Here is a 23,326-nt window from a genome sequence, read left to right on the forward strand (position 1 = left end):
GTAGCCAGCACTGCACACTCGACACCAGCAGGACAACACCACCTCCTCACTTCTCAGAAAAGATTTAACAAGACATGTGTTGAGGCCTAACATTAGTAAGAATTTATTACATTTACAAGATACAGAACACATTTAATAATGTAGTATGAAGTATCACATAATTGAACAACACCTATCAATTAGATAAAATCAATTTTGTGATAGAAGTATTTGATTGTATCTGTACTTTGCATTTCTACAAGTGGACCAATGATCTGGAAACTGGGATGTTCTTGCTTCCGATAGCTTTCCCAACCAATTGGCAGAAACCTTCAGTGCCTTTTCCCCCAACTAACAACTTGCCATCACTAACTAGTGGTCAATATTCCCCCACAGAATTCAAGTTCCAAAGAATAAACTAAAATTGGATCAGGGTACAAAGTAAGACTCGCAGGTGGAATTGTAGATTGCAGAGTTCCTTCACAGAAATGACCACAAATCCTTATTTTTGCTCTAGGGGTGCCAGCAACCTGGGAAACTATTTTTTGTCTAGCAGTATCCAATACTAGTGGACTATCTAGAGAACATCTATATACAACATAAATATGTTTAAAACAAAATTACTTACATTAGGAAAGGCAGTGAAATTTGCTAAAGAAAGAAAATACTCTACTGAAATGGATATTGTCTTCTACTAGATAACAGTACAGTGCCTAGAAAAGTGGGGCCCTGGGCCTGACTGAGTAGCAGAATCAAGCGCTAAAATAAATTCCTATTAACTTGATTCTCTCTCTCACTGGAAAAAGCAATTTAAAAAGGTAACAAAGAAAGTTACTTATGCTTTGTAGAATTTCAACCAGTTTCTCTCTCTTGGAATATTGGGAAACTTGAAGAATGGTCTGCTGAACATCACTGCAGGCTCCACCTACTTGTCCAACAGCAACAAATAAGTATTCAGGTTTCAAAAATTCTCCAGCCAGCCTTCAAAAAGAACAAGGTTTAGATTATTGCAGTGGCTCTTAAAACTACTTATAATTAGCACAATACAAATCAGGTAAGTTGCATAAAGCTTTTTATTATATATAAACCTACTCACCACAACACAGCAAAAGAATATACATTTAGACTTAAAAATTAGAGCTTTCAGGCCAAATTATATCCTGGGATATACAGTACTCCCATTAATATTACAGGAATCCTGCATACATATCCCAGGGCAGAATTTTTGCCTTAAGTTTTTTAAATAATCAACACATTCATCTTTACTAAGAAAAATTAGCAGTAAGTGCTTTGCATTCTCAAATTGCAGGATTAGAAGTCAGGATTCCTGAATCTCAGCAAGCTCAGCAGTCCACCAGACCACACTGCTTCTAGCACAAGTCAGCATCTCCTCTGCTTATGTGCCAAGGAGAGACTGACTTATGCAGCAATAATTGAAGTTAACTCTTTTACATAGTGAACACAAACCACACAAAATGAGCTCAACTTGGGGTCTTTACAATAATAAACTTAATATCTTATTAAGTTTGTTAAATGTTAGCGCTCAATTTATTGTAACAGTACTAAGTAGCAACTTCAAATATTTTTATTTGATTGTCCAAATAAGCAAAGTCTGATCACAGATCTTAAAAACACATTTTATCAGCTACATTTCCAGCTTCATGCAAACTGTCACACACCTTTGAATTTCTCTTGGGAAAGTTGCACTAAACATTAGTGTTTGACGCCTGTCTTTTGACGGCATGCCTGGGCAAGAGATTAATTTCTTCATCTCTGGACCAAAACCCATATCGAGCATACGATCGGCTTCGTCTAACACCAAATATCTCACTTTATGCAGTCCAATCTTTAGTGGATTTTTATTTAAGTACAATAAAGAAAGAAAACAGCTTTAAAATATTTCAGTAAAGACACATTCAAAACAGAACAGGCTAAAAAGAAGAAACTTTTCCGCCAATGCCATTTTCTGAGACTCTTATCAGTGATAATGGTAAGATACCTCCCCTCTCAGATAGCAGGTCAGTCACATTTAAAATACTTCCTGTTCTCCCCAGAATACCCTTATTCCTGTTCATTTCTATTCAGTACACAACTTAAAGATCTTAACTTACTTTACCTCCACACTATCTATCTACTCTACAATGTGTGTCAGGGAATTTCAGTACAAAACTTTTCCTGATCTAGTTCAGCGTAGTTAAAAATTTTAGTCTAGTTGGAACACATCCATTTTGTCATAACCATACCTCTAATGTTTACTAGTGACAGGTACCCAACACACCCTTTGTTCCCTGACATGATCCCTTGGTGTCACTAATGCAGACCTCCACCAAGTCACAAAACAAATTAGCAGCTACAGACAGAAGTTATTTTGTGACTACTGTCACCAATCAGGAGTGAGGTTCTGACAAGTAGTCCTAGGAAAATGGATGGAAAATCAACACTAGATGCTTCCTTGGTAGGAAGGAAAACACAATTCTGTAGGAGGGACTGAGGTATCTTCACCTGCCCAAGGGCCCATTTACTGTGCACTACTTTAACACTACACCATAGATTTTGTGTTTTTCTGCCAACATAATCACCAAAGTGCAAATAATAGTCACAAATTTACAAACTGATTAACGGAAAAAATAAGCTATTTTCAAATATGTTAATTTATTTCATATTAAGAAAATAGTTTCATAAAGACAATAAAAGCTGCTAATCCTAATACTAAGGATTTTACTACCAACGGAACACTAAGCCAGTGCAAGTCAAATGGAGATTTGCCCCAAACAGAGACACCACTAGGGAGACTTGAGTTCATGTCCCTGCTCCAAAGTTTTAATTTTCTGAAAATCAAAACAAAGAAGACTGAGCCCATAAACAAACAAGACTGTCATTATCTTTCACTTCTGTAATCCTTTTCTTGCCACATAACCTTCCAAACAGTTGCCTGGATCCCTGGCTGGTGATATGTCCGACTCCAGTTTCTTAGGGCAAGAATACTGTCACAACTAGATGTCTTAAAGTGCTCTATATATTTATGGTGTTACAAAAGAGTCCAAACATAAATCCTGCTAAGTGCTCTAAATATGCATCTATTTACAAACTTATATATTTTACACTGGCTAGTTATACTACTGCAACAAGTTTAGCATTTATTTAAAAATGCTACCTAGTTAGGTCATGCAAAAGGAATCACTGCAACCTCATTTGACTGCCAAATTCATCCATTCTAATCGATGGTGACAAGCTTGCAAATCTTGTCTTTGCTTGCATCAAGTTAGACTGATGCACTGATCTGTAAAAAAAAAAATGCTGCAAACTGTTTTCAAGGAATTCAAGGTAAACTATATTCTTAAATGTAATCGAAACTTTAGGTAAGATCTTACCTTTTCTTTACCTATGATGTCCATAAGCCTTCCTGGTGTAGCACATAATATATTACAGCCTTGCATTATCTGACGAATTGAATGACCTGTTTGCGTTCCTCCATATATCACAACGGGCCTTATGCAAGTTCTATTAAATTGGCAAGAAATTGTGATTATGTTCACAAGTCAATTCTTCATTTATAAACTCCCCTCCTTCTCAGCCCAGGAATTACTGTCCTGTTTCATAGTTACAGCATTTAAAGCTTCCCCACAAACTGCTCAAGTCAGGAATTTACATAATGGGTGACTGTGGCTGATGTTGAAAGAATCAAGATTTTGTGAGAGGATGTAGTATGACAAGCACTACCATTAAGTAATTCTGCATTCTCTCAGTTATTTGTTAATTAATCCTCTGTACAATTACTATAGAGCTAAGACTAACAGCTACTGTTTTTAGAACCCTGATGCCAGTCCTCTGTATTTTGTTTGGCCTGGTCTACACGGGGAGAGGGGGAGAACGACAGTGAGACCCTGCTGACAGATTTACTCCAGACCGATGCTATAACAATTGCAAGTAGAATTTACCCACAAAAACGTAGATCCCATTCATTGTGTCCTTGCTTTATTCAATATGCACCAACAACCCACAATCTGAATGAGTTAGGCACTCTTCAAAATTTTACCCAAGACTCCTAAGTAACCTTGCAGCTGAAGTCCCACACATGCTTGAAAAACTGTACTCCCTTTTAACAACATCCATTATACAATTATTTACAACTACGGTAACAAATAAACACAACGGACAGGTTTAATGCTGAGGTTTAATGAGAGATTTAATGCTGAGGTTTGTTTTTTAAAAAAGCATTTAAAATTCTATTTAACTGTTACGCACACCTATATATGTAGTGCCAACTGAACTTTGGAAGATTACAAAATTGAAGTGGTTGTGTGAAACATTTTTCCAGCTATTCCATTTGCCAAGACATGGGACTTCATTTTACTAAACAAACAAAAACATACATACATACATACATACATACACACACACACACACACACACACACACACACACCCCGAAGACCTTATTCAACCTAAGAGCTGAATTTCTATCCCTCTCCTTTGAGGCAACAGAACTGCTGTTAAGAAAAGACTGAAAACTTTTAAAATAGAAATAGCAAGAGTGTTTTGCCTCAAAGGATTCAAACCAAAAGAAATATTAACCATTTTTGCTCAGACTTTCAATCAGATCTCTCTTTGAACCTTAATTTAGAGTTGATTAGAAACACTGAACCGTAGCTACTTTATTTTTATTGTCAAGATGAGTGAATGCCAAAAAACTTAACTATAAATTATGAAAGCAAACTAGATTTAAATTAATTACTTCATTTCACTAACAAATTGAAACACATTTCATAAGAAGACTCTTTGTGCTTCTATAAAGATTTGTCACAAATCACCTTACAAACTCCTTTTGCCCATTCTAACTTCTTATCCATATATTAAATGTCAACTAGACTTCAAAAACAGTCTTTTGTGGCCTAAATTCAATTCCTTGCTGAAGTGAATGTAGACAAACTGAATTGGATAAAACGTGTGTGTTTTTAAGGCAATACCATTGCAGCAATTCTTTGATTTTACAGTCATTAAATTAAGCTTCATACTTTTGCAATGTAGCCTGGTTGTATTTTTTTTTTAAAAAGCTTACCCATATGAAAACTTTCTTGCTTCCAGAAAGATCTGGTTTATCAGTTCTCTAGTTGGAGCTACAATAATACATTCCGGTTCCTGCTGCTCTCTGAAGTGACTGGCAGTTACCCCGTCTTTCATCATGTGAGCCAAAATTGGCAAAAGAAAAGCTGCCTGGAGAGCAAACATGAATGCTTTATTAGCATTGGGTTTGAAACATTTGTTTCAATAGTGTGAGCAATTTGTGAAGCAAAGTTAAAGGAAATTAAGTTATCTGAAGACTGAAAAGTTATAATAAACCTAGCAAGTTCTACAGAAATTCAGAGATGGGGCGATGCAGGTGGGTAGCAGCCCCGGGGGGCGCCACAAGCTGCTTGGGAGGGCTGCAGGTACTCATCAGTGCTATTCGGGGGGGGAAGGACATGCGTGGGGGGTAGCAGCCTGGGACAGGCACTGGTGCTGGGGGCGGGGAGTTGGCAGGGCTGGCAGGCTTCCTACCCAGCTTCTCTGAAACAGCAACATATTCCTTCCTAAGCTCCTCACTCCGTGCGCTGCTAGCTCTGCAGCTCCCATTGGCTGGGAACCGCAGCCAAAGGAAGCTGCAGGGTCAGCGCCTGACGCTAGGAGCTGAAGGAGGGACATATCTGCCATTTCCGGGGAGGCCCCCAACAAGGTAAGCACCACCCAGATCCCTCAACCCCTCCCATGCCCCAACCCCCAGCCCTGAACCTCCTCCCACATCCCAAACAACTCCTCCTGCTGCAGGGGGAGGGGAAGAGAAGGGGGTGGGGCAGTGGCATGGACTGACACTGCTCGGACAGCTCCAGAGCCAGCCATGCCAGCCGCTGCAGAAGTCACGGAAAGTCACAGAATCCATGACCTCCATGACAGACTCTCAGCCTTACTTGTCAGGTATCAGTTGAAAACTAAACTCACTGATCATTAATATTCTTGAAAGATGTATGCATGCAGTGGGTAATGAGTTATGGACATATGCTGGAATGAAAACTAAAATGTATTCAAGCCAAGCATGTCAGAAGAGTTAATAAACAGGTCTGCTTTAGACACAGGAATGTGTATTTGAGTCTGACCAGCCCAATCTTCAGGCAAAGACACCGAAAGTCCATATTTACATATAAGCAAAAACAGGACCATCAAGACAGCATGAGGAGGAGATGGAGGACACTGATCAATTTGCATTTCAGCAAACACAAATGGGGGAAGAAAGAGCATGGAGCTTCCTTCACCACCGGATTCCATGTCGCCTTCCTCACAGCTTAAATAAACTTTACTTTCAGTGGTAATTGTCAAAAGAATCCATTTAAAAGGTTCACTGGTCTATAAATACAGCGGGTCTGAACCTCAACCAAGAAGCAACCGAGGCAACTTATTGTAAACAATATTACTATATTAATCAGAGTGTACAGAGTGAAGTCTTTTCTCAAAGCTAATTACACTGGTGATTCGTATAATTGTGAAATGTATGTATTAACACTACGTAAGGAATTATGGATACTCATTGATATTAGGCTGTACAATCTGCCCAGACAGGAGGGAATGTCACAACTATCTTCCTGTCTCCTGTGTAAATAAAGCATTGGGACATTAGAAACAATGGAAGCCCCCTTGATACAAAGGGGTGGGAACTTACCGTTTTTCCAGATCCTGTCTGGGCACATGCCATTAAATCTCTCCCTGCAAGTATAATAGGAATACTATACTTCTGCACTGGCGTAAGTTTCAAATATCCAGCTTTAGCAATGTTCTTGTTTAATGTTTGACAAAGATTAGCTTCTTCAAAAGTCTAGAAAGGAGAGAGAAAGTCTATAACAGTATAGGACCATACTAAAATTATTCAAATTCAGAAGTTGAGAAATATTGGTGGTAAGTAGTCTAGATGCTTGAAACACCAGAACTACTCCACTGCTCCTCAGGATTAAGAACTTTTAATGTCTATAGGTACTTGAGTGTCTCATTACCTATTTAATTTCCCTCCACCCCCTGCAACAATATATTGCAACTACTGCAGTGACTATTCCTTCATATGAATGCAATTCACAAAAAATTAAAAGGATTGCCAGAGTGACATGGAGCGTTTCAATGGCTGAACAGTTAGGGATTTCAGGACAAAATTCAGATGCCATGTTGATTATCTGAATAGGCAGAAGCTCAACTGCTGTATGTGGCTTCAGAAATCTACAGACAGATCTGAAAGCAATTTCTTCAGATTACAGCACTTACTGAATTGAGAGATTTCCCACAGTGCACATCTCATTGCCCCAAGTCCAAATGAATTTATGCTGATTCTGTCTTTTGAATCTGATCAACATTCCCCAGACTGATAAATTGCCTAGTTCCTCCAGAGTCCGTCAGACTGGCTTCTGTAGTGGAGTATCAAAGCAATTTCTACGACAATGTATGGGAGCATATAAATTACCATACTGGATCAGTCCGGGAGTCCATCAAGTCCAATATCCTATCATCAACAGTAGCTAGCAAAAATATTTTAGAAGAAGTGCAAGAAACTCTGAAGCAAGCAGTTATGGGATAACCTGGCTCCAGGGAAAGTTTCTTCCTATCTCATCCACCACCAACGGTCAGAAGCAGCCTTAAAACCTGAAGCATGAAGGTTTATATTTCTTCCAAACGTTATTTAATATTTACAACAACTCTGGATTATTCTGGTTCTCTCTATCAATGTCTAATCCCTTTCTGAACCCTACTACACTTCTGAAGCTCTTGGCCTCTGTATCATCTTGTGGAAATAGTAGACCTGGTGTCTTAGCTGGTCTAGAACCTTGTCTGTTCTAGATTTAAACAGCCCTTCAACATCAAGTGGGGTCTTTTACCTGCATTCTTGTTTCTACAGGAAGTACTGACAAACATAGCCACAAGTGGTACTTCAAATTGATCTCAGCTGCTACAAATTCTAGAGGCCTCATCAGAAGCACTGAATGATGCTCTCAAGGTACCCTTAGCAACTGACTGACTGACCTTCAGAAATAAAAGGTTTGGCTAGTCTTGTATTGTCTTTCAGCAGTGACTGGGTGAACAATGCTATTTTCTCCCATAGGTAATACTAGCAATTGCTAGAATGGTAAACTGTCAGGTGATTATAATGCCCAGAATGACAGAAGAGAACATATTTCTGCCTAAGATTCTTATCTTCTCTATCAAAGGATTAGAGTGGATTTTATCTGCTTTAACACTTTGAACTGCAGTCGCATCACTATCAATGAGGCAAGAAGCAGCCAATATAATGGTAATAATGAGTGACTTACAACAGATGTCAGGGTAGTTAAAGTAGTACAGCAAAACACAAAATTTCTAACCACCATTCCAGAAGACCTATGTCCATGCTGCTGATGGGTTCTGTTCGGTAACTATCCAAAGCAGAGCAGATCAATACACGTTCATTTTCATCAGCTGAGTCAGGTGCCACCTGAGGAAGGCTGATTTTCATTTTTGGCGGTTCGGGTTCTGTCGTTTTGCATCACAGTTTTGCTCTTAAGACATCTGAAAGCATTCTCCAAATCTCGTCCCTCTCAGATTTTGGAAGGCACTTCAGATTCTTAAGCCTTGGGTCGAGTGCTATATCTATCTTTAGAAATCTCACATTGGTACCTTCTTTGCGTTTTATCAAATCTGCTGTGCAAGTGTTCTTAAAGTGAACATGTGCTGGGTCATCATCCGAGACTGCTATAACATGAAATATATGGCAGAATGTGGGTAAAACAGAACAGGAGACATACAAATCTCCCCCAAAGAGTTGAGTCACAATTTAATTAGCGCATTATTTTTTTAATGAGCATCATCAGCATTGAAACATGTCCTCTGGAATGGTGGCCGAAGAATGGGGGGGCATATGAATGTTTAGTATACCTGGCTCGTAAATACCTTGCAATGTCAGTTCCAAAAGTGCCGTGCAAATACCCGCTCTCACTTTCAGGTTGACATTGTAAATAAGAAGCAACCAGCAGTATCTCCAGTAAATGTAAACAAACTTGTTTGTCTTAGCGACTGGCTGAATGAGAAATAGGACTGAGTGGACTTGTTGGCTCTAAAATTTTACATTGTTTTGTTTTTGAGCCCAGTTATGTAACCAAAACTACATTTGTAAGTGACACTTTTATGATACACAGATTGCACTATAGTACTTTTATGAGGTGAATTGAAAAATACAATTATTTTTACAGTGCAAATATTTGTAATAAAATTAAAAAGTTAGCACTGTATACATTGTATTGTGTGTTGTAAGACATCAATATATTTGAAAATGTAGAAAAATATCCAAAAATATTTAATACATTTCTATTGGTAGTCTATTGTTTAACAGTGTGATTAATCACAATTAAAAAAATTAAGTGCAGTAAAATTTTGAGTTAATTGTGTGAGTTAACTGATTAATCCACAGCCCTAGTAGAAATGTACAACTTAAAAAGGGAGATATAATAGAATGCTAAACTGTATTATACCGTTCAGCCACTAGGGGGCGTTGGGTGTAAAATACCTTTAAAAGCTAACCTCAGCCATACATGGGAGACCACTGAAGGATCTTATGAACACAGCTGGTGTGTACAAGCAAGCTCTGTAGCCACTCCACATCTGGTACAAAAGTACATGACAGGAAAATTACTACTGTACATCCTACATGAAGAATTAGGAAGAGCTTGGGAAAAGTTCCATGAGAAGCTTTTGTATGCTTTCTTCCAGCAGATGCATCCTTATCAAAGGAGAGGTTTCCTTGTTGGAATTGACTCTTTACTATCTAGTATCAGAGGGGTAGCCGTGTTAGTCTGGATCTGTAAAAGCAGCAAAGAATCCTGTGGCACCTTATAGACTAACAGACGTTTTGGAGCATGAGCTTTCGTGGGTGAATACCCACTTCTTCAGATGCATGCACCCATAAAAGCTCATGCTCCAAAACGTCTGTTAGTCTATAAGGTGCCACAGGATTCTTTGCTGCTTTTACTATCTAATAACTGCAGGGGAGGAAACTGGATGATACTGCTTAAGAGAATGCAGAATCAACCCGTCACAATGAAAAAAAATTGAATTTAAATAAGTTAAGCATCTGACCCTTCTGCTAGCATACACCTGTAACAAATTTCATTTATGACATGTTAGTATGGGAGCCCTATTTAAGATGAAGCTTTTGTCCAACCTGTTTAAATAGTTGAAGAGATTCTTGCATAGAGCGCTCACACTGCTGGTTTGTTAAATGAGGCAACTTTTCAGCACTATCATCAAATCCAACTACAGACTCAAATGCCAGTTTTAATTTGAGAAGTGTGTTTAAACATTTATTAATAGTGAGAATTGTAATCTTCAGCTCTCTTGTGGCTAGCCTGAGCAAAATGGGTTCAATCTTTTTTCTTAACCTAATGAAAAGTTACTCAGAGGAGTAGTTTACTAAAAATATTTCTCCAAAACATTTTTACAGTTTTTACAGCCTTTTCAAGCTTTTCATGGTTTATAATTTGGGTTATAAAAATAATCTTCCCAGAACACGTGGATCTTCAAGTAGAAATTTTTTTTCAATAAGCAATTTTAAAATCCAATTCTTTATGCAATTATGAACTGCATGCAACATCAAAACCAGAAGAGAACAAGACTGAATAAAATACCAAACAAATTGTTATATAACTGCTACCACATTTACTGACCGAAATATGAACAATTTTTAAAAAGTCAGTTCCAGTGGTGTCACTTGGAGCTGTGCTGGCTTTTATTTATAGACTCATAGGTCAGAAGGGACCAATATGATCATCCAGTCTGACCCCCTGCACAAGGCAGGCCACAGAACCCTACCCATCCACTTTTATAACAACCCCTAACCCAGGACTGAGTTATTGAAATCCTCAAAATTGGTTTGAAGACCTCAAGCTGCAGAGAATCCACCAGCAAGCGACCCATGCCCCACGCTGCAGGAGAAGACGAAAAACCTGCAGGGCCCCTGCCAATCCGTCCTGGAGGAAAATTCCTTCCCGACCCCAAATATGGCGATCAGCTAAACCCTGAGCATGTGGGCAAGACTCACCAGCCAGCACCCAAGAAGGAATTCTCTGCAGTAACTCAGTTCCCATCCCATCCAACATCTCCCCGCAGACCATTGAGCAGACTTATCTGGTGATAATCCAAGATCAATTGCCCAAATTAAACTATCCTATCGTAACATCCCCTCCATATACTTATCAAGCTTAGTCTTAAAGCCAGATAAGTCTTTTGCCCCCACTACTTCCCTCGGAAGGCTGTTCCAGAACTTCACTCCCCTAATGGTTAGAAACCTTCGTCTAATTTCAAGTCTAAACTTCCTAATATCCAGTTTGTACCCATTCGTCCTCCTGCCTACATTAGTACTAAACTTAAATAATTCCTCTCCCTCCCTAACGTTAACCCCCCTGATATATTTATATAGAGCAAGCATATCCCCCCACAGCCTTCTTTTGGCCAGGCTAAACAAGCCAAGCTCTTTGAGTCTCCTTTCATAAGGCAGGTTTTCCATTCCTCGGATCATCCTAGTAGCCCGACTCTGGACCTGTTCCAGTTTGAATTCATTCTTCTTAAACATGGGACACCAGAACTGCACACAATATTCCAGATGGGGTCTCACCAGCGCCTTATATAACGGTACTAACACCTCCTTATCCTTGCTGGAAATACCTCGCCTGATGCATCCTAAAATCGCATTTGCTTTTTTAACAGCCGTATCACATTGGCGGCTCATAGTCATCCTGCTATCAATCAATACCCCAAGGTCCTTCTCCTCCTCTGTCGCTTCCAACTGATGCGTCCCCAACGTATATCTAAAATTCTTATTATTAATCCTAAATGCATGACCTTGCACTTTTCACTATTGTATTTCATCCTATTACTATTACTCCAGTTTACAAGGTGGTCCAGATCTTCCTGAATAGTATCCCTGTCCTACTCCGTGTTAGCAATACCCTCCAGCTTTGTGTCATCCGCAAACTTTATTAGCACATTCCCGCTCTTTGTACCAAGGTCAGTAATAAAAAGGTTAAATAAGATCGGTCCCAAAACCGATCCTTGAGAGACTCCACTAGTAACCTCCCTCCAGCCTGACAGTTCACCCTTCAATACGACCCGCTGGAGTCTCCCCTTTAACCAGTTCCTTATCCACCTTACAACTTTCATATTCATCCCCATCTTTTCCAATTTAACTAACAGTTCCCCATGTGGAACCGTGTCAAACGCCTTACTGAAATCGAGGTAAATTAGATCTACCGCATTTCCTTTATCTAAGTAATCCGTCACCTTCTCAAAGAAGAAGATCAGATTGGTTTGGCACGATCTACCTTTAGTAAATCCATGTTGCAATTCGTCCCAATTACCATTGACCTCTATGTCCTTAACTACTTTCTCCCTTAAAATTTTTTCCAAGACCTTACATACTACAGACATCAAGCTAACAGGCCTATAATTACCCGGATCGCTTTTATTCCCTTTCTTAAAAATAGGAACTACGTTAGCAATTCTCAATTATTTGTTGTTGTTTTTTTAAATAAACATAAAATAAAAATCAGGTATACTAACTGACTCCACCATGGGGGGGGAACTCCACAGCAACAAATAGCCATAAAGTTTTTGGCCAAAATGTTATGAGTTGCACTATACTAGCAAGGTCTGGACCTCACTCTCAGTTCTCTCTTTGGTATCCCTACATAACCCACTGAAGTTCTGGAGTTTTCTTTCTTTCTTTTAAATTAAACACACACCTGTGACATAGCCAGATTAGACCAGTCTTAAGTATCAGCCATCAGTAACCAACTAAAAACACCTACTTCAGTGGTCCCCAACGTGGTGCGTGTGGGTGCCATGGCGCCCGCCGGGGCATTTATGTGCTCCCTCCTAGTGTCTAGCAGGGGAGAGAAGCCACGGCCCCACACCTGCCAGGGACCGAGAACAGGGCTGCAGGCTGTGGGTGCCTGTGTTCTTGATCCCCGGGAGGTGTGGGACCCACCTAGTGCCCAGCAGGGGAGAGAAGCCAGGGCCCCGCGCCTGCTGGGGACAGAGAACTCCTGAGCTGCAGGCTGCGGGCGCCAGTGTTCTCGGTCCCTGGCAGACATGGGGCAGCGGCTTAAGCTGGAGAGAAACTGCGGCCCCGCACCTGCCAGGAATAGAGAACTCCAGGGCTGCAGATTTCATTCTACGTTAAAGTAAGAATAATAAATATATTTGGACCAGCAGTTCAACAATGTTTTACTTTTTTAAAATAAATGAGATGAAAACTGTTTGATATTTATTTTGTAAAAACTCCTTAATTTTTCTTACAGGTAGATAAAGTGCAAATTCACATGGTAAGGTGAAAGCGTAATTGCCAAATAATTTAATTAATACCTTTTACATGTAAAATTACCCTTTTTATCTTATGGATTCATATATTATGTAATATTTAATTTTTTTTTTGTATTATTTAATGTACAAATACAAAATAAGCCTTCAAAAAAATGTTGGCGCCCCCCACGCTCCTCCTGAAAATATCAATGTGCTACTGGCCACAAAAAGGTTGGGGATCACTGACCTACTTCATTAACTTCTTACCAAAGAAGATGTATCTACACATTAGTTCTCTTTCTAATGCTGGGAAGACACCCAGAGAAAGAAAGTTTACTGTATTTCACACAGCACTGCATTTGCTCCCACAACATAAGAAATACCCAAAAGAAACAAAAAACTGCTCCTTAAGCAACATCATTTCTTGAAGTTGACGGATCATACTATCATATGTAGAAAAATAGTTTAAATTATATTTACTCTTCCCAATTTTCTGTAAAAAACTATATTTTCTGATCACAGAAACTCTTATGCTTACTATTTCCATTCCTCAGTGTTGCAGCTTTTTATATATGGTATCAATGAAAAAAAAGTAGGTCTCTTCAGGTAGCATATTGAAAGTATTTGATTTAGAGAGAAATTAGTAGTATGTCTTTATTTCCGAAGAGCAAACAAAACAAAATTTTAAATTTATATAACGTGGAATGTTAAAATCACTACTTCCAGAGATCTAATACTGACAACTGTACATCATCTTTACTTTCTCAAAACATGCTATTTTAGTTTTTTCGTTTCTCTCATTATGGACAATGGAAACAGACCATCAAAGGTGAAAAAAATACTAAAATTTACTCTAAGGATTCTCAATTGCTTTAAAATGAACAGATTTCAGAAGACCTTTTACTAAAATGTTCCTAATGATTTTCTAGAGGTCAGTATTTTTTTTTAATAAAGAAAAAATTATTGCAAAGGGAAAAAAATTGGCTTTTACCTTTTGCTTCTTTGTAGTGTCTAAAGAAGGCCCCAAAGGTTGCTTTGGTTTTTTACTTTAAAAATTAGAGTCCTATTAAGCATGGAAGAATATTATGGAGGAGGTAGTGAAGTTTCACAACACTCAATGGACACGACACAGAGCAATTGAGAGGTGAAAGGATTTTCTTTAAGTCAGGCTTTGGTGTGTTTGACAGTTATTTAATTTCACAGTAATTTGGAAAAAATTAAGATTCCACGCTTCCGTTTCTGTCACCCTTCAAAGTTGAGAGAGCTAACAAAATAAGCCCTTGAAACTCTGTCCATTAAAAGACATCACCCGACAAAAAATTCAGAGCTCTATTTTGCCATTCGTTATATTTTTAATCAAAAGAAAAAACTTTGTATATATCATAAAGCAGCAAAAAAGGGAACAAACTCATTTTTAAAATACCTTTTGCCAGTAACTTTAAGTAATAGAGGACAAGAGTTCACTAACCAGTATTGCTGGTGGAGGATCAAGCCCTGACACTTCCACGAGAATTGTGTCATATTTATCAAAATTAATTCCTGTCTGGTAGTGTGCAAAGATGGCTTCTTCATTGTCAGGTGGAGGTGGAGGCACATAGGTCACCTTTGGACCTTTAGAATACAAAAGAAAACCAATGGTTCAGATACATGAACAATAATCTGAGGGAGCATTTTAGTTAAAGTAATTTGTTCCATTCGGAGCAGCCAGACAATTGAGTAGAACTTCATTAACCTGCACTTTATAATCCATGTATGAAAAATCCCTTCTCATTTCTCAGCAAAGATTCAATAGTGTGCTACAGAGGTTATTTAATACTACATCCTTTTTTTAAAAAAACACAAAATATACTAGTGTATGTTTATTGCACAAACATTACAATTTAAAAACAAAAAAACAAAAAACTTACCTGCAGTTGTCAAAATCCAAGTTTTTGTGAAACATTCTATTTGCTTAGCATTTGTTCACTTCTCACAAATGGCTCTTCTAATCAATAGAGAGAATTAGTAGAGTTCTACTGGGTAACTAAAAAACTAGAAGCTCAATTTTACACCTTTAAAGTCTTGTTTACACTACAAAGTTTACATTCTGCTGAAATCAAGTCTAGACCAAAAACTCTGTCTGGCACATCAGTAAGCCATATGGAGAACTTATACGTGGATGTGAGGTGTTCTTCAAGTGCATTAGAAACATGTTTGCGTGACAGAAGGGAATGTCTTCCCTACAATTAATACATCAGGAAACACACACATAGCAGAATACTTACAAAGTAGCAGCAGTAAACGCTATAACAAACTGTGAAAAAAAATTCCGATGTCTAGTACCCAGCTTGGTCACTGATAACGCTGCAAATCTATCCAAGATGAGATGAAATTTAGAAGAGAGTTCCAAGCTAACAACATGGTTGCAGTGCTCATTTGATGCACCTCCTAGCCAAAGACGTCAGTGTTCCATAAATAAATGCTAATGTTGTTGAAATTGCAAAATACTTCCCTAACAATCACTTTGCAGCAGCTGCTCTGAAAAAAGTGGGAGGAACTACACTAACTCTCCCACAAGACATGCGATGGAACTCAGTAATGGACTGTTTTGAGCACCATATCAAGAATTGGCCTAATCCGATTACAGTTTGTGAACAAAACTGTGAAAAAATTGATGGCACTGTCACAGCCAAAAGTTCTCAACATTGGGCTTAAGAGAAATGTTGAACACATGTTGAGCACCCTGAAGCCTATTTCTGTAGCCTTGAACAAAATGCAGGGAAATAGCTGTTTTATTGCTGACACTGTTGAAATTTGGAAGGAACAAAGTGAGATCTTAAAAAGAGAAGCATGCAATCATAGAGTTAAATTACAAGCATTAAAAAAAAAAGAAAGGGACAAGCACTATCTCCAGCTCATTTTCTTGCAAATATTCTCAATACTCAGTACCAGAGTCAATCCCTAACTGCTGAAGAGGAGAAGTTGGCTATGACATGGACATCAAGTAATCATCCCTCCATAATACCAACTACCATATATACTTGTATACTGGGGGGAGGGATAGCTCAGTGGTTTGAGCCTTGGCCTGCTAAACCCAGGGTTGAAAGCTCAATACTTGAGGAATCTGTGGTAAAAATCTGTCTGGGATTGGTCCTGCTTTGAGCAGGGGGTTGGACTAGATGACTTCCTGAAATCCCTTCCAACCCTGATATTCTATGATTCTAAGCCAAATTTTTTTAGTAAGAGGGAAGCTACCAGAGAAGAGTGTCGGTTTATGAACGGGTATAGAAAGGGAGAGGTGGGACACAGCCCCTCTCCCCAACAGAGGGAGGAAAGAGAGGCAGCACAGCCAGAAGGGAAGAGGTGGGGCCAGAGTCTCTCTGCTTCCAGCCACGCTGCTCTCCTCCCAGCCTCCAAAGCAGCTGCAGCTCCAGGGCTGGCAGGCTGCAGCAGTGCCGCTCGGCCCCGCCCCCGAGAGCAGGCTCTGGCCGCATCACCCGGCCCACTGGAACATGCTGCATCCATGCCACCCAGCTTAGCCCGCTGGAACATGCGGCAGCCGTGCTGCCCAGCCTGCCAGAGCAGCTCCAGCCAGGTCAGAGCCATCCTCCCTTGGTCCTCCCCAGATAAGGAGGGAAGGGATGGGATGGGGAGAGTGTGAGGTTCCCAGGCTAGGGATGGGGTGATCACAGCGGTTACTCTCCTAACCCCCAGCTTCTTCTTTCCCCCCTCCCCCAAAATTTCCCCACCAGTTGCTGTCCCACCCTGTCAGGGTAAGCAGCTGGCACGCTGGGACACTTGGTTTACTTAGGTTTACCTCCGTGCCTGCAGACGCTGAGGTAAACAAACCATCTCTACCTACCAGCAGCTCATCCTGATGGCCCGGGAGCCAAAGTTTTCTGAACCCTGAATTACAGGGTCAGCTTATGAACTGGTTATAAAAAATTTCCATTTTTACTTATCCATCGGGGGAGGAGAACGGTGTGTGAACCATTCAAGAAATACATGTTTGCTGATGATGTTTTAAAGAAAGTCACACCAGTGAACTGGTGGAAGCTGCTTAAGCACTTGGATTCAGAGACTGTTGAAGTGATAATCTCACTTTTAACAGGAGTAACTTTTTCTGCCAGTGTAGAAAGAATATTTCTCTCTCTTTGGACTAATTCATTCCAAATTGAGAAATTGTTTGGGACCTGAAAAAGCAGGAAAGTTTCTTTTTCTTTTCCAGTTTACGAACAAACAGGAAAATGAAGGTGAGGAGTTAGCTCCAGAAGCCAATATTTTAAGTTTCTATGTTGACCTGGCTGACATAGTCGATTTATATTTATTAATAATAATAATAATAATAATTAAAAAGCCATTTAACTATTTTAGTTAACAATTTTAACAAAAACCTGATTTAAAAAAACTTGAATGTTTAACTACATTCAAGTATCAGAGGGGTAGCCGTGTTAGTCTGGATCTGTAAAAGCAGCAAAGAATCCTGTGGAACCTTATAGGCTAACAGACGTTTTGGAGCATGAGCATGGAGCATGAAATTTCCACTACATGCATCTGACGAAGTGGGTATTCACCCACGAAAGCTCACGCTCCAAAATGTCTGTTAGTCTATAAGGTGCCACAGGATTCTTTGCTGCTCTAACTACATTCAAAAATTCATATGCCTGTTTTGTTAAATTATTATATGCTTGCTGTTGAAGAAAAATATCCAGAATACATAACGCTGTTGTTTTAGTTAAATAAAACAATTTAAATGTCTGTCTGGTGATGTTCTCCTCCTAATGCAGCACGGCAAGAAAATCCTCCGAATATTAATGATTAACCTGTTGAGTTGGTGATAGTTTACCTCCCAATGACTTCATAAGTATCTGCTTCAAATAACTTGGGTAAATTAAATAACCAAACAATCATTCATTTTCTGATATAGCTGTAAACTAATTTGAAAAGTCTTAAAAATAAATCACCTGTGTAAAAACACATGTGTATCTTCTAAAAATGAAAACCTACATCTCTGAGTTGTGAAGAATATGTATTAAGGTTGTAACAACCAACAAGAATGCGCTTTTATGTAGAAATGCATGGATTAAATAGCATCTTCCTGACTAGTGATTTAAATCAAATCCACCCTGAGGATAAATATAAAATTTAAAGTTATTTTAAGTTTCCATAGCCAACATATATATGTATTGTAAAGAAATGCTCTGACTAGCAAGTAGAAGAAAGGCCTTGAAAATAAAAAGCGATAAGGCCAGAAGGAGTAAAGTAGGAAGGATGTCTGGTTCAAAGAATAACTCATGAGATAACGATAAGTTTCTGGGGGGGGGGGAGAGGGGAAGGCCTCTGACTGACAGAGGCAACTGCAGATGGTTTTAAATCAAATAAAGAGAATCTATCTTAAAATGAGTCAACACAACTCTTTCCACCCCACACTCCAATATTAAAGCTTATATGAAGCCAAGTGCAATGGGAAAACTGTTGGACAGCCAGGAGGAGGGGAGGAAAGGCAAGGCAATTGTAAAACTTGTCTAGATTAAGACTGGAAATAAGGGTGAACTGTCTCCAACTGGTTTTTAACTAAAATCAGTAATTGGCAGTGTGACAGACCCAGACCAGTGGGGTACAGGAATCTGGTAGAGGGCAAATATACTGGTCACTGGCTGAATAGTTTTCTGTTCCCTGAGTGACCACAGCAGGGGCTGCACTAGAGTAATCAGGAACCTGCTAGAATCAATTCAGGCAGACAGGCTGATTAGAACACCTGCAGCCAATCAAGGCAGGATAATCAGGGCACCTGGGTTTAAAAAGGAGCTCACTTCAGTTTGTGGCACGCATGTGAGGAGCTGGGAGCAAGAGGCGCAAGGAGCTGAGAGTGAGAGGGTGTGCTGCTGGGGGACTGAGGAGTACAAGCATTATCAGACACCAGGAGGAAGGTCCTGTGGGGAGGATAAAGAAGGTGTTTGGAGGAGGCCATGGGGAAGTAGCCCAGGGAGTTGTAGCTGTCATGCAGCTGTTACAGGATGCACTCTAGATGGCTGCAATCCACAGGGCCCTGGGCTGAAACCCAGAGTAGAGGGTGGGCCCAGGTTCCCCCCAAACCTCCTAACTCCTCCTGATCAGACACAAGAGGAGTTAACCCAGACTGTGGGTTCCACCAGAGAGGAAGATCTCTGAAGTGAGCGCAGGACCCACCAAGGTAGAGGAGGAACTTTGTCACAGCAGTGACATCACTTGTTTGTTAAAGGGTATAAAAAGCAAATTCTTAAAGAGTTCATTGCTAACACAGTAACTCCCCACTTAACGTCCTCTCACTTAACATTGTTTCGGTATTACGTCCCTGCTCCATTACAGAACATGCTCGTTTAAAGTTGTGCAAAACTCTCCTATAACGTCACTTTTACTCCCCCCCCCGATCATCTCCCCATGCCACCCCCCGCTCCCGTGCCTCATGCCCACCGGACCCCATGGATCAACACCTTCCCCCTGTTCCCCTTGCCTCCCACCCGCGGCAATCAGCTGTCTTGTGGCATTCAGGAGGCTGGGGGGGAGGAGTGAGGACGCAGCACGCAGCGCCCCCCACGGCAATCAGGTGGTTTGCGGCATTCAGGAGGCTGGGAGGAAGACATGAGCCACGTCCTCGCTCCTCCCTCCAGCCTCCTGAACACCACGGGCAGGAGGCAGGGGGAAAAATGCTGATCTGCGGGGTACACCAGTGGTCGGGAGGTGCTGGAGGAGGAGTGTAAGGGAGCTGATAGGGGGACTGCCACCCTGTTTAATATTTGTATTAAATTGCTTGTTTAAAATTGCTTTAAAACTATATAATGCCTTTTGTCTGGCAAAATCATTTCCCTGGAACCTAACCCCCCTATTTACATTAATTCTTATGGGGAAATTGGATTAGCTTAACATCATTTTGTTTAAAGTTGCATTTTTCAGGAACATAACATACATAACATACAACGTTAAGTAAGTGTCAGTTACAGCTATTCCCCTATTCCATTTTGTTTCCCCAGACTCCATTTTGTTTTCTGTTCTCCTGTGGCCGCCCTTCCCTGGCTGTTAAGTTGTTTACCAGGGCCACTGCCCTTCTCAAAGGGAGGGCCCCTTAAGTTGTTTAACAAGAGCCATTGCCCTTCTCAAAGGGATGGCCACTTGTGCTGCATGCTAAATGGGACCACTGCCCTTTTCAAAGGGTTAGTCCTGTTATCACCTCGTTGAACCTGGGCTTGGTGTAGGGTAGGCAATGTCCAGAGCTGCAAGGCCTATTGTGGTTTTAAGATCCTGGGCATGAGTCATAGTCTCATGTGCTCTTGAGTCACCTATTGCACAGGACTATGTCCAGGCATGTCTCTGGGCTTACCTTCAGTTTTTCCCCTGTGCCCCCTCCCCTGTGACAGAGGGAGCCTATCATGATTACTGGTGGGAAACTGCCCAAGTTTGCCTTTAAAACCAGACATTTTTGAAACACACCTCAGAAAGGTTCCTGCATTGCTGCCTGGTCTGATCAGCCAGGGGTTCTGGGGGGTCCTTTCTCCGCTCTCGTTTTATTTTTGAGCGTACCCCCGTTTTTAAACCCCCCCCCCACGAAAAACGAATTGCTACCTGAGAGATCTCCTGATTATTGAGACTGTACCGAACCCTCCTTGCCTCTTCTGATGTTGCTGCTGCTTCTGCCTTTGCTGCTGCCTTGGGGACTGGTAAGAATCCCTCTGTAAAACTTTCTAACTTTCTATTATTTTAGCTGCTGGCTCTGTTTCCCCAGCACACAGACTCAAGCTAAACCTTGGTCTGTGTCTTAAAACCTCTCTTAAACTACAGGGCTCTTTGCCACTGGCTAAGCTCTGCTCCTGTGGGCTTTGCCTTGGGGCTCTCTGCTTTCAGCTGTATCCACCGCTGTAGCTACCATCCCTTGGCTTCCTTTGGAGCTGGGTCCTGGATACATACCACTCTGCCCTCTGTAACCTCCCCATAGCATAAGGTGCACCATAGGTCTTGTTTTTTTTTAATAAGTCATAGTTTGTTAAGATTGTAGAGCTTGTAAGTTTCTGTGATATTTGTTGTGTTGCCTAATTGTTGGTTAAGATAAGTTTAGAAAATCATTGCCTGGTTGTATTCTGTAGCTGCTTGTCATTTTATATAAGTTTGATTAAGTTAGGGGATAGATAAGGTTTTTACTATTTAAATTTGTCTTCCCACTGCCCCAATTCCCCCCCCCCGAGTTCCCCAGTCACTTATTGCAGTCTCTCTGCTGTTTAAACTTGCAGCCTGTCTGCTCTCTGTGTCTCCCTGAGTTTAAATCCCCCTCTGTAGCGCCTCTATCTTTGGTTTCTGCTCCACCACGTGCTCCTCTTCCCCCATCCCCTAACCTCATTCCTCTACCACTGCCTCTCTCTCTCTCTCTCTCTCTCTCTTTTAATCCCTTCCCCCACGTGTTCACCCCGCTCCTACTGCTGCCAAACCTCAATTGTATTACTGAAGTCTAGCATAAAACCCCATTGGTTACCCTTTTTCTCTCTCACACACCTCACATTTTATATTTACACCACTGTGACACATTTTTACCTAGAGTTGTTGGTTATTTAACACATTTTACCCATAACTGTTAGTTGGTTATATGCTGCTGTGACACACCCTTTACCTAGAAATTGTTAGCTACCTGTTACATTTATACTTCAGTGTTAGTTGGTTACCAACTGTATTGTACCCCACTGTATTGTACCCCACTATTGAAACCCCCTATACTATACTAAAAGAACTCCCTCCCCAATTGCCTACCTTAACAAACCCCATACCCCTCACTATTACATTTTCTCTGTTTTTGCATCTCCTTAATAAAGTTTATTTTGCACCCCACCTGTGTGGTAATTGCTCCCCAAGATCCCATATACCTGCAGGCAGGGACAGTAAGGAGTTACTGTACCTGCCTGACCACATTGGAGCTGATCAATATGGGTCTAAGTACCCCGTGTTTAGCCCATTTGTAAGTATATTGATCAAATACTTATGTTTTGTTATTATTTGAATGTAGTAAATTGCTTATTATTTGGGCTTTTTAGGCATGTTATGAGCAATTGTATACCTTGAGATTTAATAAATGAATTTATGGTTAAGTTAGTGCTTGGTATTTTCCCATATTAATAATTTCAAATATTAATAATTGAAACAAATCCCCTTCCTCCAGAGAAGGAATTAATTGCCAGAGGCACCGTTCTGAACTCTTGAGGCTTCACAATTTTGTTCAGTCTTAGCTCGAAGATCTGCATGCAAAAGCCATCCTTTTTTTGTACTAGGAATTATTCTGAGTAGAACTCTCTGCTCCTTTAAAGGGAAGCTCGTGAGAGGAGTCCCTGAAGAGGGACGGAGAAAGGGATGAAAGGGACAGAGTGGCAGATACTGAATGATGTAACCTAATATTATGACCTTCAAGACATTCGTCTGAGGTGATCTGCTCCCAAGCCTGATGGAAATGGACAAGACGTTCCCTAAAGGAAGGAAGGTGGATTAAAGGACGCAACCTTAAAATCAGAAGAGTGAAAGCATAGGGACTGTGCATGAGCCAAATGATAACTGCTAGCTAGAAATCTCCTATTGGGGGATCAAGAGGCACATGTGCACCTGAAATGCAGCCCTAGGGGGGCTAATCAAGAAGAACTTCAGCCTTGTGTCTTCCTTTGATCATGGGACAGGAAGGATCTCAGAGAAGATGCCTTAGACTTCTTTCTTCAGCATGCTTCAGAGTTCCCTGAAATCATCTACTATCTCTAAAATATCCTGTGATGAAGTGTCATTTGTGCCAATGTGACCCAGCACCAGTGGATCCTTGCCCGTCAACTTCAGAAGCCTACCCAATTTAAGAGCGATGTCTTTCGTCTTGGTTTCAGGAAAGCAGCACATTGTCCACTTGTCTGTCTGTAGCTTGCAGAATGTTCTACTCTTTTCTTCTGAGTAGAATCTCCAGCAAGGATCATGTGTCTTCCTTGAATAGTTGGAGAACTCTTTATGGGCAAGTCTGATTTTATTACAGGTTGCAACAA

The 23,326-nt window shown here is 40.5% G+C and overlaps 1 protein-coding gene across 1 annotated transcript in view; it reads right to left on the reverse strand.

Moving 5' to 3' along the window:
- Positions 1 to 23,326, reverse strand: part of DDX4 (DEAD-box helicase 4) — a 121,453-nt gene that overhangs the window by 17,740 nt on the left and 80,387 nt on the right. Inside the window, exons 12-17 of the mRNA XM_030567719.1 lie at positions 14,785 to 14,927; positions 6,670 to 6,822; positions 5,038 to 5,192; positions 3,351 to 3,480; positions 1,659 to 1,825; positions 815 to 960 (exon numbers count right to left, since the gene is read on the reverse strand). Of these exons, the coding sequence (XP_030423579.1) occupies positions 815 to 960; positions 1,659 to 1,825; positions 3,351 to 3,480; positions 5,038 to 5,192; positions 6,670 to 6,822; positions 14,785 to 14,927 (894 nt within the window). The remainder of the gene's footprint in view (positions 1 to 814; positions 961 to 1,658; positions 1,826 to 3,350; positions 3,481 to 5,037; positions 5,193 to 6,669; positions 6,823 to 14,784; positions 14,928 to 23,326) is intronic.

The sequence above is a fragment of the Gopherus evgoodei genome, chromosome 6, assembly GCF_007399415.2.
Source record: "Gopherus evgoodei ecotype Sinaloan lineage chromosome 6, rGopEvg1_v1.p, whole genome shotgun sequence".
Lineage (NCBI taxonomy): Eukaryota > Metazoa > Chordata > Testudines > Testudinidae > Gopherus > Gopherus evgoodei.